The sequence below is a fragment of the Aspergillus pseudodeflectus genome (genome assembly GCF_044049435.1).
Source record: "Aspergillus pseudodeflectus strain CBS 756.74 chromosome Unknown BJX68scaffold_60, whole genome shotgun sequence".
Lineage (NCBI taxonomy): Eukaryota > Fungi > Ascomycota > Eurotiomycetes > Eurotiales > Aspergillaceae > Aspergillus > Aspergillus pseudodeflectus.
This window is the reverse complement of record NW_027263836.1, coordinates 16,092-31,113: the sequence shown is the minus strand read 5'-3', so window position 1 is coordinate 31,113 and position 15,022 is coordinate 16,092. Positions and strand designations below refer to the sequence as shown.

The 15,022-nt window shown below is 50.2% G+C and overlaps 4 protein-coding genes across 4 annotated transcripts; 2 read left to right on the top strand and 2 right to left on the bottom strand.

The window, feature by feature from the left end:
• Window positions 1–206: 206 nt before the first annotated feature.
• BJX68DRAFT_180552 (endosulfine family protein) lies at window positions 207–1,095 on the bottom strand. The gene is made up of 3 exons (XM_071037198.1): window positions 935–1,095; window positions 804–887; window positions 207–734 (listed from the first exon to the last, which is right to left on the bottom strand). The coding sequence occupies exons 1-3, from the start codon at window positions 968–970 to the stop codon at window positions 345–347; spliced, it is 510 nt and encodes a 169-aa protein (XP_070894354.1). The 5' UTR covers window positions 971–1,095; the 3' UTR covers window positions 207–344.
• A 529-nt stretch (window positions 1,096–1,624) lies between these two features.
• BJX68DRAFT_245900 (SAM-dependent methyltransferase) lies at window positions 1,625–3,355 on the top strand. The gene is made up of 6 exons (XM_071041560.1): window positions 1,625–1,880; window positions 1,935–2,275; window positions 2,337–2,354; window positions 2,407–2,517; window positions 2,588–2,706; window positions 2,763–3,355. The coding sequence occupies exons 2-6, from the start codon at window positions 1,942–1,944 to the stop codon at window positions 2,817–2,819; spliced, it is 639 nt and encodes a 212-aa protein (XP_070894353.1). The 5' UTR covers window positions 1,625–1,880; window positions 1,935–1,941; the 3' UTR covers window positions 2,820–3,355.
• Window positions 3,356–3,726: 371 nt separating this feature from the next.
• BJX68DRAFT_258225 (tRNA (guanine26-N2)-dimethyltransferase) lies at window positions 3,727–7,442 on the top strand (the record flags this gene model as incomplete). The annotated part of the gene is made up of 2 exons (XM_071043497.1): window positions 3,727–4,805; window positions 5,222–7,442. The coding sequence occupies 2 exons, from the start codon at window positions 3,727–3,729 to the stop codon at window positions 7,440–7,442; spliced, it is 3,300 nt and encodes a 1,099-aa protein (XP_070894352.1).
• Window positions 7,443–7,748: 306 nt separating this feature from the next.
• On the bottom strand, window positions 7,749–14,089 carry BJX68DRAFT_245891 (trifunctional fatty acid synthase subunit FAS2). Its single transcript, XM_071041559.1, has 3 exons — window positions 13,739–14,089; window positions 13,028–13,652; window positions 7,749–12,966 (listed from the first exon to the last, which is right to left on the bottom strand). Exons 2-3 carry the CDS (start codon window positions 13,548–13,550, stop codon window positions 7,973–7,975), a joined length of 5,517 nt encoding a protein of 1,838 aa, XP_070894351.1. The 5' UTR covers window positions 13,551–13,652; window positions 13,739–14,089; the 3' UTR covers window positions 7,749–7,972.
• Window positions 14,090–15,022: the final 933 nt, after the last annotated feature.

Genomic DNA, 15,022 nt, shown 5'->3' with positions numbered 1-15,022 from the left:
GTGTAGAAGTGCATCGGCCAAGCTGGCAGGATGCTAGGTGTTGCGAGCATTCGCGAGCGCCTTTTCATGTTTGCATCATGACTTGGGCGAGGCAAAGCGCTCCTTTGCTGGGTAGAGGTGTTCAGGTGACCGAGGGCGTCGGAGTACCCCGCACGATCCCTTTGCTTTTTTTGACCCCTCAACTTTTGACACGTCCAAACGGGGCGAAGTGGAATGTTGGAAATTACACCAAATAGAAGCCAAAAACCAGGCGCCAGGCTCTTTTCGTACTGTTATTCACTGGTATAATGACGAAAGGGAAACCGGAAAACAGATCCGGAAGGGAAGGATGTTTTCTGAGACGATCACCGGCGGATTGGGACTCCCTCAGTAGCGGGCGGTGGGCTTATTCCTTCATCCTGATCCTTATTCTCAGCTGTGTCAGGAGTGTTATCAGAGTCATCGACACTCGTCCCGCGGTGCAGAAAGCTCGCTTCCTTGATGGGGCTTCGACTTTGAAATCCGACAGAGCCTGGATGGTTGCTGATACTGCCGGGAATATGCTGTCCTCCCTGGGCACTAATGCTTCCGCCATTGCCCATGGTCATGGGGTTATTTGCGCCGGGAGAGGTGGCAGTTAAGTGAGGAATGTTTTCGGGGACTGGATGTTTTGAGCCAATATTGGTTACACCGACGTCTGAAGCTTTCCCGGCCTTGCTCAAGGCATAGTCACCTGAGTCGAAGTACTTCCGTTCCTGATAGCACAGAAAAGATGATTAGAAAGAGGGCGGAAACGGGAGAGGGGAACGGTCACCATTACATACCTTGAGTTTGTTCTGAAGGAGGTCCTTCTTGTTGGGCATTTTGCCATAAAGACGCAACAGACGCTGCTCGTCGGGGCTCAAGGACTAAAACACGATTAGACTCGGCTGGCGCAGGTAGAAAGGAGACTCACGCTCGTGTCGATCTTGTTCTGCTGATGGGGATTCATCGCGATGGGTGTAGAGCTGTAAGGAGCAAACAGTAGGTTTGGAAATATATGTAGATTCGAAAGTAAGAAAGGGGAAGGTGATAGTCGGTAAATATATCAGTGATGAAGTCGGGCGGGGAGGTTGGACAATGCGATGTTGGGTGTCGTCAGAGTACCCCACTGATGGCGGGGGTTGGAGAGCGAGGCGGTTCAAGATGTAAGGAGGTTCAAGGGGAATGATGAGATGTTCGATAGGATGAAAGGTAGCCTTTTCAGTAAGAAAAAGGGAGAATAAACGGGAGAAATGAAGATTTGGATGGGAAACGAAGCAAAGAAGTACTTGTGAGGATAGTTGAAGTCAAAGTACTTGATTATCATAGCAGTTTGCCCAACCAGGTCAAGTTTCTTACCGCATCTGGAGTAGCCTTGCCGATTTGAAACGGCAATCCTGCTGAAAATACCTGTATTGGCATTGGTAAATTTCATCTCCAGTGTCAATAATGCAATGATGGTAAAAGAAGGACTGGGCAGCTTGTAACATTTCTACTATGTATGGTGCCCAATTGTCAGATAGAGCACTAGATGCTGTTCAAGTATTGACATTTAATTCAAGGTTCACCTCCAAGTCTTCAAGGATACGTGGCTTAGCCATCTATAGCTAGACTACTAGTAGCCTCATCCACTGTCAACTATAGGATGTTGATGAATTATCACTAAATCTGAAGAGTTATCGGCACAACCGTGATCACTCTGCTTCGATAAGCTACCCGGTCTTTTGGCGATAGGTTGACCTACAGGCGTGGTCAAGCAGAAACTCTTGCGGGCGGTAGTAACAATTTTCCTACCCCTCCAGAAAGCATTCGAATCTCCTTCCACCCATCGTTTAGTGTCGGAACGAAATTATCCCAATTGGTTCTCAAGGTAACTCAAGGTAACTCTAAAACTCTCCGGTTCTGCCTAGCTTTTCTGACAGGTACTATTATAGTTACATTATGAGTGACAAGACCTCATCCACTACGCCGGTGACCATTGTGGTCGAGCATCTGGACCCGGAACTGGGCGCCTGGTCTGCTCTAGAGTATGGTTGTATCGCACGAGAGGCCCATGCATCAGGCAGTAAATTTCTCTTAAGCTCGGTGCCCACGTCTCTACAAATGCCAGATGAGCTCGCAGCTACAAAGGGACTAGAGATTGAGCACCGCAGCATCGAGGAGGTTTTCGCGGACCGTAAATCAAAAGTCTGCCTTTTGGATCCTTCTGCCAAGGTCGAGCTGAGTCCTGCCGATGGCGACAATTTTGAAGTCTTCTTATTCGGTGGAATCTTGGGTGAGCACCGCTCTGAACCATTCTGAATCAGCTTTGTTTGAGCTGACTTGATGATATATAGGTGATGATCCTCCACGAGGTAAGTTGAGCCTGAAACTTGCAGATCTAATAGAAGCTGATGGGCTTAAAAGACCGTACATCTGAATTGAGGAAGAAGGGCTATGCTGGTAGGCGACTTGGTCCTGTGCAGATGACAACTGATACAGCCGTGCGGGTTACCCGCATGGTCGTTCATGACAGAGGTGAAAAAAGCATTCTCATGCTCTTTGGTCTTGGGACATTGCAAGGGGATAAAAGACTGATTGACTCTAGTGCCATTGGAGGAAATCCAATACGTTGACCACCCGGAGATCGTAGTCAATGAGCATGAGCGCACCGAAATGCCTTTCCGCTATGTCAAGGACAGCTCTGGGAAGCCCATTATGCCCGAGGTATACTTTAATTTCTGGCTTAGATGATATAACTGGACGTGCTGACCATTTGCCAGGGTATGATCGACCTGATTAAGAAGGACACTGAGAAAGGTATCGATGATCTCTTCTAGTACTTGATGCAATCCAACAGCCAAGGGTGTGAATGCAGAATCTGCCACATGATAGACTGGAATACCCGATACAACCAACAATACAACTTGAAGCCTTGAGTTGTCATGACTCGTGACCTCGTCCCATTTTTCCCCCTTGCGCGGTGAGCGATTGAGCCACATAGGCGTATAGCAGCCTTAACTTCCCTTGCAAATCAACCCAGGCTCATACAATCACTTCCTGATTCGTCACTGAATCTGGATTTACATAGAAAACGACCAACAGCCGTCCTTACCAGCATCTTCATCGAAAGGTGATAGTTTATTTAATGCTATTTGGTTCTCTCTTCAAACTCCTCCTACACTACGCGTTCTGTGGCTATAGAACCTACTTAGATAAAGCGACCGTCGCTTGTAGCTAGTAAGAACCTAGACTTCAGTCTCAACATCCACTGAAGTTGGAGCAGTTCAATGACACGTGCCTACTACTACTACTACTACTACTACTACTACTAAGTCGCCGGTTTGAACCGCCTGAGCTGGTTGTCAGATATGGGAGTAGCCAGAGGAATGGGAATGAATTTGATGTCAGGCATCTCATGAACTTGAAACATTGCACTGTTGAGAAGGCAATGGACAGAACCAATGAGGACAGCGCGAAAATGAATGACGGATTGACGATCTGTATCGATAGCGCGGCGGGATTCTGGACTGTTGGGGGACGAGGCCTCAGCAAACGTCAGCTAGGCAAAAGCCGCAAAACCCCCAGTGCACGAGCCACAATTCAAGAAAGCGCGCCTTCAAGCTTGACCGTACCGCGATCTATTGAAAATATATTTAAACAAACTTTTCGCAACTTGTCAATTGCCCTGCCATGTTTTTCTCATAACACACTGCCCCAACCATTCTCACGGCCGGATACAGCGCAATGGCTTCATTCCCATCGCGAGATGATATTGATACGAAATCCATACTTTCCATGCAGGAGTTGGATCCTTCACCAGTGGATGAGAGTTTCCCCGAAGTTGACTCGGACGACTACCTCGTGCCCAAATACCAACCCCCGCCGAACACACGAAATTTCTGGTGGTCTTCTGTCGGCCTCCGTGGGCAAAACTGGGACTCCTGGTGTGAGTATAATCGGGCAGGTCTTTCCGAGGTGGTCTGCCACGGTACGTTCGAGATTGAAGTTGCTGGAGCTGACTGGAAATCAACTATAGTATCTGCTGTTCAAAGATATTCAACGTACCCTCCAACCTTGTTCGCGGCGCTACATTTCGCAAATACGTCCCTAATTCCTCTGGCGACACGGTCCGTCCCCGAAAGTGACAATTACCTACTTCTCACTAGACCCATATATCAAGCCCCCGTGCTTGAGCATGTCCTCCTGACCGTCCCGATCTTTGCGCACATCGCATCCGGTATCGCACTCCGCAACATTCGCTCTTCGCGGCGCGCGCGACTCTACGGTGCTGAAACCCGAGATCAACGGCATGCGCTCTCCTTCTGGCCCCGTATGAGCTTTCAGGCGCGCCTGGGCTATGCGTTTGCTCCGTTGCTTGCTACCCATGTTCTTGTCAATCGTATGGTACCGGTCATGGTTGAAGGAGGTAGCTCGGGGGTGGGCTTAGGCTTCGTCGCACATGGCATTGCGCGTAGCCGTGTCTTCTGGATTACGTACTACCACATCTTTGTCTTTGTTGGAGTGTATCATATACTCGGCGGATGGGCAGCTTGGATGGGCTGGAGAATAACTACTACTCGGAAGCCTCGTGGGAGCAAGAAGGGCTCACTCGAGGGTCATCTAGGTCCCACAGAGAGCGAGCAGCATATCAAGCGTCGGAAAAGGATGTGGTGGAACTTTAACAAGATCGCCGCGCTGGGAGCATGTGTATGGCTTGCTGGAGCGCTTTGGATCGTTGGAACTGGGGGAGAGGGCACGGGCTGGGAGGCCAAAGGCTGGAACGAAATCTATAGTCAAGTGCCTGTCATTGGAAGCTGGTTATAGTGTAGATTGTTGGCGATTATTGAGTGTATAGTGGAGTTCTGTAGTATATAGTGACGGCAATCCTTTTAATGCTAATATTAATGACCAAATATTTATTTCTGATCGTGCGGCCGTGTACGTAGATAGGGAGGGAGTCTGGAAGTCTGGAATAGCCTCTTTTCAAGGTGTCTTGGCTGGTCCGTGCACTGTTCCGCCTGTCATTTTTTTTTGTCCGCTATGATCGAGATCTCTCAGACGGCTCGATCCCTCTTGTGATCTTCCTGGTTACGCTGCTATCATCAGGACGAGGCCCCTTCAGATACATGAGGCAAATCTGAAAAAACTTCCACGTCCGGACCACTCATCTCAGCTCCAGGTCCGCGCTTATCACTTTACGACTCCCGCACCACTCGGCAGATTCGACTACATCCGCCAGCATTTCCACGGGGAACAATCGCTTTCGCAACATTTCGCAACTTTTCACCTCTTCACCTCTGACCATGGCGGCCACCCCGGCGCCCAACTCTGCCGGCCAATTGGTGCAGCACAATGGCAAGGACTACCAGGTGATCAAGGAAGGTCGAGCATACATATTGAAACCGCCCACGGAAACCGCAGCAACGCAGGGGAACAAACAAGATACGAAACATGAAGAATCTCAATCCGTATTCTATAACCCCATCCAGCAATTTAACCGGGACTTGACTGTGCTTGCGATCCGCGTTTATGGAGAGCATGTTATGGCAGTGCATAAAAGGAACACTGAACGGCGAAAACGAAAAGCATCAGGGGCCGCCCGCGGGAGGAATAAGAAGAGGAAGCGGGAAGATGATGAGATCGGAGCTCCAAGGCCCAGCGAGCCAGACAGAAATCCGGAAAGTGGACCCAAGGAAGCCGGGATTGAGGATAAACAAACGACAGAATCGTCTCAATTGAACCCTTCTCCTCCTGCTCATCAATTCACCATTCTAGATGCACTATCTGCATCCGGTCTACGTGCTCTGCGATATGCATCAGAGATACCATTCGTTACCCGTGTCGTCGCCAATGATCTCTCGAGTCAAGCTATCCAATCGATGAAGCAAAATATTGAGTATAACGGCCTTGGAAACCTCATTCAAACGAACAACGGCGATGCTCGTTTGTATATGTACAGCCGCCTGAAGCCAGTCAACCCGCAGAGAACAGATGAAGTTGGTAAATTCGATGTCATCGATTTGGATCCCTACGGCACCGCCGCCCCGTTTCTAGATGCGGCTGTACAGGGTATAAAAGATGAAGGACTGCTTTGCGTTACATGCACCGACGCAGGTGTATGGGCGTCCAACGGATACCCTGAGAAAGCCTTCTCCTTGTACGGGGGTGTGCCAATCAAAGGCAGTCACTCGCATGAGGGTGGACTACGCCTAATCTTGAACGCTGTTGCAATGGCTGCTGCAAAATATGGCCTTGCGACTGAGCCTTTGCTCTCGCTTTCCATTGACTACTATGCCCGATTGTTCGTCCGTATTCATCGGTCGCCTGCCGAAGTCAAGTTCACGTCCGGAAACACAATGCTGGTCTACAACTGTGACTCCGGCTGCGGAGCGTGGACTACGCAACCATTGACATCGACTAAGCAAAAGCTCGATAAGAAGGGAAACCCCATGTTTCATTTTGGGTTTGCACAAGCGCCAAGCGCAGACATCAAATGCGAGCATTGCAACACAAAAACCCATCTCTCTGGTCCAATGTGGGCCGGACCCCTTCATCACCCTCACTTCGTTCAAAAGATACTCGATCTTCTCCCCCAGGTCGACAAGGAAGTATACCAGACAAAGGACAGAATCGAAGGCATGTTGACGACTGCCCTCGAAGAAGATTTAAGCTTAGAACTATCCCCCGAAGAGAGCCGAAATCAGCCAGCAACTCCTGCTGCCAACAATGAAGAGGCTGCTGGCCAGTTTGATGAACTCTCGCCTATAATTCCCAGAGCCAATCCGGCCCTTCGTGAACCATACCCTCTATATTTCACGCTTTCCAGCCTCTCAAAGGTTCTGCGCACAACCACGGTCCCCGAGGAAGCATTTCATGGTGCAGTCCGTGGCTTAGGGTACAAGTGTACACGCAGCCACGCTAAAGCAAACACCGTCCGCACAAACGCCCCATGGGCCGTCATCTGGGAGATCATGCGTGAATGGGTGAGACAGAAGGCGCCGCCTATCAAAGAGGGAACCTTGAAGCCTGGCTCTGCCGGCGCCACAATTATGGCCAAGTCCCGACCGACAAATGCGGACGATTCGAAGTTATACTCTTTGAAGAGCGAGCTTATTTCCGCGGCCGAATCTGGCAAGGACCTATCGGACTTGATCACCAAGGTCGAAGCGGCTTTGTACCGTTCGGGTGCCCGCGAAACCTTGGCTGCGTCATGCACAAACGCCACAGAATCGCAATCGCAGTCGCAGCCCAATGGTTCAGATGCTCCCTCTCAAACACAAGTACTTGAAAGCCAAACAGCTGACAGCGCCCATCCTCCTGGGAACTCGATTCCCGCCTCCGAGCTCAAGGTGGTCTTTGATGAATCGCTCGGGCGGGAAGCACGGCCAATGAAGCGGCTTGTTAGATATCAGCTCAACCCGAGAGCCAATTGGGGTCCGCTGAGTCGAGCGTCCTCATAGGTTTCACTAGCATAGTAAGCTTGCCATGTATATGGAACGTCTCAATCTCTGCTGCAGCCTTTACGGTGGCCTGTGTCTTGTTAAAGTCCTGGTGGAATAATAGAAAGAGAGAATAGTGGTGGTTGTTCATTGCAGTGCTTTGCAACCAATCGATGGTATAATCAAGATCTTGAACGTGGTCAGGAAGCTGGTAGGTGCCTCGAAAGTCCAGTGTAGCAATTTAAGCGCGGTGCCGCGACAATGGGCGACCTAGCCATCGACCCGGCCCGACGGGGAACAGTGCACGATGAGAGATGAGTTCGCAGATTGAACAAATTAACAGGTATATTAAGTAGAAGTAGAAATAAAATCTATATGCTGCGTACAGGGCAAATCCTCTCACTCGTACGACTCGTCAACATCAAACATTAAAATCTCGAAATCGCAACTGCAACAGCCTGTGAATCGCTGTGGCTGATACTGACGTCGGTTTGTTTGACACCAGCTTGTTTCGCAGCCTCGGCAGCAGCACCATGGAGCTGCTCAGAGCCTTAGTCAATGTATCTTGGAAACAGGAAGGGGGGTTGAATTACCTTGACAGTGGGCGCCCCATTAGAATCATTTTCGATCTCAATATCCTTCAGAGGAGCCCCAGCGCCTTTACTGCAAACGCCGAGCGACTTGAAGACGGCCTCCTTTGCGCTCCATCTTCCGGCGAATGAAGCTTGGGGAGATGGGGCGTTGCGGCAGTACTGTTGCTCGTTTGCGGTAAAGTTCCTCTCGATGAAGGTTTCATTCTCAATGTTAATACTGTCGATTTTCTCAACATCAACACCAACCTTCGAGTTCTCGGTGGCGTGAGCCTTGGCCAAGGACTCAATCACGGCCTTTGTACTCGCGGCCTCGCTGTCGGCGACAGATGGGAACTTGGCAGGGTACTTGAGCTCGGAGGTCTTCTTATCCATTGTCACACGGTAATCAGGGTTGAGGAACACCTTGCTTTGGAGCTCATCCTCGTAAGGCGCCTTGTTTTTGGCGACAAAGATGCTGTTGTTGACCAACCCATTGTGAAAGTATCGGTATGCCTTCTTCTGTCTTGTCTCAACTTTGACCTTGTAGGACTCGAATTGAGCTCGGTCGAGAGTGGCATAAAGGTATTTCGGATGAATACCAATGACCTGAGCACCCTTCTGTCCGAACCCGAAAGACGTAACAGAGAACGCGTTGATGCCATCTGTTTGAATGCTGCGGCTAGGGTAGACAATGTAGTCAAACTTCTCCATCACCTTATCAACATTGTCGGCATTTCGGTTGCCTGGAACCAAGCCACTGTCCAAAACCTGCAGACATCCGTTAAACATCCAAGCACCAGCAGCGCCCTTGGGATGTCCTGTGAGATACTTTTGGAAGATACCTAGAAGAGCGTTGCCCTTCTTGCGACCCAGGTGCTTCATTTGTTGACAGATGACATCCGACTCGTTCTTGTCGTTCGCAACAGTTGAAGTACCATGGAAAGAAGCAACGCCGATATCATCCACGGTAAGACCCCAGGTAGCAAGTGCACCACGCAGAGGGGCAATACGAGAATCTTGCTTCCAGAAGTTGTTTCCGAGGCTGAACTGGGCGTCCTTCTCCTGTCGAACGGCCTCACGGTTGATGTGCTGGGCCCTCTCTTGCATGTACTCGGCCACATCAAACGATTCTTCAGAACCTTGTTGAGCTTTGATAGCTTCGGCCTCCTCCTGCAGGTACAACAATTCGGATTCTTGCCATTCTCTAATCTGCCTCTTGCGCAACTCAAGTTGCCTGCGGCGATACTTGATGTCCAGAAGCGGCGAGGGAAATTTGCCGGGATTCTCGCGCGCAGTTGTCAAGACACCTTGACCAGGAGCGGGCACGGAACGGCCAATCTTATCAGTCGCAGTGGTGGTGAGGGCGATGATACCGTAGATTGGTACGCCCATGTCAAGAGCGAGCTGAGCGCTCATAATCAGTTGCATACCGCAACCCTGAGACTCCATGAAGCCTGCACGGGTGGTAGTCGTGGGCCGCGACATCTCCTGGGGTGTACGTCCGTGAGCGAACTCGTCCTCGGCATTGCTGGTAGCTTTCATGTTGGCGAATTCGTAGGAGCCCTCCTCCTGGAAGTCATCGAAACCACCAACAAAACAGACTCGTGCTTTGCCTTCCACAATCGTTTCATAACCAATGTCAACAGACTCAACAGCAGTAGCACAGGCGCCCACCGGCGTTTTGATAGGACCCGTGGAAGACAACAGCAGCATGTTGACCCAGGCGCTCATTGTATTAATGAAAGATTCTTGAAGGATGTCCTTCTGGAGAGGCTTGTCGAGGTAACGATCCTTGTACATGCCTCGCAGAGCATGTGTACCACCAATACCAGACCCAATACAATTACCGACCTCGGACAAGTGAACGTACTTGTAGAATTCGTACGGGTCGGTAACACCCGCAGACAGCATAGCTTCGGCGGTACAAACAAGGACAAATAGTGTGACTGGATCAACTTGCTCAATGATGTCCTCCGGAATACCATATCGTTTAGCGTCCCAGCCAGTTGGAATTTGGCCAGCAACAAGGCGATCAAATTGCAGTGCCTTGGGGATCAACAAAGTAGCGCCCTTCTTCAAACGGACAGTAAACTCTCCAGACTCGGGAACTTCGAAGATCTCGACCTTGTCGCCGTGCTCTCGCTTGAACTCTTCGGCGGTCTCTTTCGAGGCTTCGAAAGGTTCCAGGTTTTCTTCGATGACAATCTCCTGAAGCAACTGCTTCTTCTTCGGGTCGTACCCCTTGAACAACTCAGGTTCAATCAAACGGATACCAGAATGCTCAAGAATGAACTTTTCGTACTTGGGCTTAACGTCCTTGTCATCCACCGGTTCGCCAGATTTCGCATCAACCCAGCCGGAGTAAGCCTTGCCCTTAATAGGACCGTTGTGGTGTTTTATGAGACCCATGATCCATGCCATTTCAACGCATCCCTCAAGGGAGAACTTGCCGTGCGCCTCCATCTCCCATCGAGTCCGAGAGTTACCCCAGGGACCAACTTCGGAGAAACCCGTGACGACGACAACTTTGTCCAGATTGACCATGCCCTTGAGTGATTCGTTGAGAGGCTTGACGTCCTCCTCCCAGTTCGGTAGGTTCGGGAACTGGAATTTGATGTTCGCTCGGGGTTCCGCAATGACCTTCTTGTAGAGGACCTCGCTATCCTCCCCGTTGACGACCTTGTTCTCGATAGCAGTTTCTTTGATAACTGCCCTGCGGACATCACTTGTCTCCATGATCTCCGTACGAAGTCTCGTCATGAGATCTTTGAGATCGGGAATGAACTGAAGGCCTCCGTTGAGATCAGCCCAGACAGGATCAAGCTGGCAGAGATTGACAATTGCGGGTGCCATGAGGCCGAGGAGGTTGAAAGCCATTTCCTGCTGCGAAAAAGTGCGAACACCAAGCTTTTCAACACCCTCCGCGACCATGTTGTTGCCACTCATCAACCCTGTGCCACGGGTCCATCCGATAACTGCACCGCAGATGGTAAGGTAGCTGCTCCAGTTTTCTGAATACCAGCGATTGAAGAGTGTCTCCAGGGCAAGTTTTGATTCAGAATACAGACCGTCATTGCCAAAAGTACCGTGGTTGGGAGAGAGAGGAAGGATGACCTGGGCTGGGCGTGTTTCAAAACCATTGGTCTGCTTCTGGGTCTTGACGCTGCCCAAAAGACGAAGGAGGTTGGTCAACATAATGCGATGGGCGAGCTCGGACTTGGAGTCGATAGAATCGATCTCGCGGCCATTTTCGGGGATTGCTGCAAATGGAACGATAAAGTCCAAGTCCCAGCCCAGGCCCTTCTTCGTATCGTAGATGTAATCGACCAAAGCTTCCACGTCTTGCTTGCTGCCTTGGTTGAAAGGTACGACAACGAGCTGCGAACCACGCGCACCGAACCGAGCGTACATGGCCTGGTAGTACTCAGTTACTTCGCGGGAGTACCGACTAGTGGTAACGATGACCTTCGCACCACCACTGATCAATCCTTGAAGAACCTCAGCTCCAATAGAGCCGGCTCCTGCACCCGTCATCAGGACGTTCTTTCCATGGAATGTCAGACCAGAGCGTGCAGCAGACTCAAGTACGTCGAGATAAACACCAGTCAGTTTCTTGCTGTAATCCCAACCGTGTTCGTTCTTCTTCTTGAGATGCAAAAATGGAATCGTTTCAACCTTGCCGGAACGAGGGCTACCGGCCCTCGCCACTCCATTCCTTCCGGGCTTCTTAGCATTGCCGTTTTCCTGTGGCATAATCTGGTTTTCGTTCATGCTGAGGGCACGGACAACTTCCTTGTACAGCGTATTAAATTGCAGTTGCGAAGACTTCGATAGTCGGTGCTGCCTCCGGATCAACTTGTAGACGCTTCTCAAATCATTCTGTACCTTGGCCCGATTGCTATATTCTGAAATAGGGCCACCTTCCGCCATTTGCCTCACATAGTGCTCCAATTTGCGCGCGCTCGCGCGAGGGACCTCCTTGTAGTCGATGTTTCCACGTGCGTCAATCGTTGTCTGAGGTCCCGTTGGGATGGCGACGTCCTTGTAGACGGGAGAGATATCGAGAACTTCTTTGCAGTTCTCAATAAGTTGCTCCCCGAGCTCCTTGGCGAGTTGGTAAGTTTCCCCACGTTCAGTCGGGCAATTATCAATGTGATACTGCATGAACTCGAGGAGAAGAGGGTTCGAACGGTTCATGATACGGATACACTGGCTAACAATCTCACGGTCGACGACCTTGAGCCTGCCGAAAATGATGTCGTAGTACATGCTAAGGGCATCTTGACGGGCCCAGTTCCAGGACGAATCATAAACACGGGCTTTGAGCGAATCAAATGATGGCTCGATGCCTGATGCGTAGATATCACCGTGCTCGGCCTGCCACAAGTCGAGCTGCGCCTGGAGGGTCTTTTGACTTTCTTGTGAGGTGACAAACGCTTTTTGGCCAGCCCGCAAGTCCATTTTCAGATAACGCGCAATGATTTCGAGTTGCTGTTTGAACAAAGCACGCTGATCCTTTGTCAAAGCATCAATTGCAGCAGGGTCCATGAGCATACCCCCGCCAGCAGCTCCGCCATCTCCAGAGGGTGTCGGTGCAGAGAGATTGATGCCGGCACTGGAGGCATACTTATTCACAACGTCGTCAAGGTAAACCTTGGCGTCCGGTTCAGACCCAATGCGGGATGCTGGCTCCATGGTAAGAGCGAGAAGAAGAACGCCATCCTGTCGTCCAGAACCCAATCCCCATCGCGTCTCCAAGTACTTGCGAACGGCTGTAATGTTGAACCCTCCCGGCATCTTGGACGATACCAAGCGTGCAACGAGCGAGGAAGACTGCTTTCCAAGCTGCCCATTGAATGTGGCTTGCATAGAAGCACCTAACTCATCTAGAGGGGTGTCCTCTGGTTTCTCTGGTGTGGAACCGAATTCCTTGCCCAAATCTCCGAGGATTTCATTCTGCAACGTAGACTTGCCTGTTTATTGATTAGCACCCAACTTCCGCAATCATCGTCTCGGTGTTTCCCAATTACGTACCTCCGACTAAATCCTTGATAGCTTTGTTCAATGGTACATCCGACAATGACTTCTTCAGCTTCTGGGCCACGAGTGTTCTCAGCACGTCTAGAGCGCTCACGGGAGCATCCTCAACAGCCGCTGCCGGTCCAGCACTAGGAGGTGCCGCTGCAACAGGTGCAGGTGCAGCGGCGGCGGCTGGAGCAGCAGATGTCGCGGTGGTAGCAGCTGCTTCGGGGGCAGCCTCCGGTTCTTCTTCGATTGGGTCCACGTCATAATATATCTCCTTCGCATCTTTGTTGTAGCAAAGTATTTGACGTTGCACTGATGTGGCGGCATCATATGCTTCATATTTAGATGCGAGTGTCCTCCTTGCCATCCCACCCAATGTGTCTGCCGGACCAATTTCCACAATACGCTCTGTTCGCTTCTCTGCAAGCACGACATCTTGTGTTTCAATCCATCTGACCGGCGAGGCGAACTGGTAAGCCAGAAGCTCGACCAGCAAAGTGTGAGCCAGCTCTTGTTCAATTTCGGGACGCATTGTTAACGTAAAGGATGTATAATCCGCAATCGGAGGGGTGGAAAGGAGTCTATTCCGAGGCGTATGGGGTCGTCTATCTGGTAGTGCTGCTGGAATCAACCTCTATCGACGAGTACGATCAGCACCAACTTCCCATACGCGATGCAATCGCAGCGATGTAAACTCATAACGGAGGTAGGTAAACTCACAGCATTAAGCAGCAACTGTCAGGGAGGTTCTAGGCGGGAAGAGGTAGAATGATATTATCCAAGAAAAAAATGAGGAATTAGGTCAAACAGCGTAGCAGTGTGAATTGAACAAAAAAAAAAAGTGGTAATCGAACTTGGAAAAGAAGGTGTAAGAAATATTACACACGAAGCACGAACAAGAAGAGGGGGAGTCTCAAGAGATAGAGATTGAGAACTCTTAGAATGGCACTCCTCGCTGGCAAGCTTTTGGTAAGTGTTGGGGCGAGGGCGTCTGATTATTATTCTTTCCGCACTGGCATGGGTCAGAGATAGAGGGACCGAATTATTCGTGGGCTTGCCTCGAGAGTGGACTGGATGGTTGAGATTGTAATTTTGTAATTTTTTTTCGGTTGCTTTTGCTAAGCTGTTGCCCCGACTTGGTTTAGTTTCGTAAAATCCAGTACACCATTAGACTTCTGGCACTGGCGCAACCTTGAATGGCCTCGTAGCTCTCGACTCCTCTCAGCTGCTCTGGGCTCGACTGCGCAGAAAGTCTCCGGTCGAATGGAAGTTAAATGGGCCAATCCACCAATCTGATCATCAATCACTCGGGTCCGAAAGTAAGATGGGGTTCAACCTTAGAGTCCAAGTCAAATCCAGCCTTTTCGAGGAATGTTCAAGGCTGTTGACATTCAATGGCACTGAATCCAACATTCAACCCCGTCACACTACTTCTTGAACCTTCCCTTTCATGATGGCTCAGTGGTCCAACATCCATGATCAATCATGATTATTCTACTTCTGCAAGTTGTTGAGCTCAGCTTGCAATCGTCTTGTAGTGGTACCTTCTCGTAGTACTAGTAACTTGTACATAGTACTAGGAGTTAGCCTGATCTCCTGTATTGTTACAAGGATTACCATCAACGGTCCAGCGGCGGCCCAGCCCAACCGTTTTCGACTTTTGGGGCAGATCCACGATCCACCATACCCAATTAAGAGATTTCTTGTTCAACCAGTCCAAACCCATGGAATCTGTCCTCCGTCTCACTGGTTCAACATTACAAAACTTTATATGGACGGCCAGGCACTGCAGACGCTCGGCACTTCTTGTTCGGTCGACTGATATTTTTTTCCTGCCTGGGAAAATATCTCCAGACACTGCACGAAGAGTCAAGTCCCCCAGGCTCCCTCCCACTTTCTCTTTTCGTGCCCACCATTTTCCTTCTCTATATTTTTTCTTTCTGACGGTAATTCAATTCAATCTTTGCCGACATCTTTTTTTCTGGCCTGCATTCTCGAATTGCC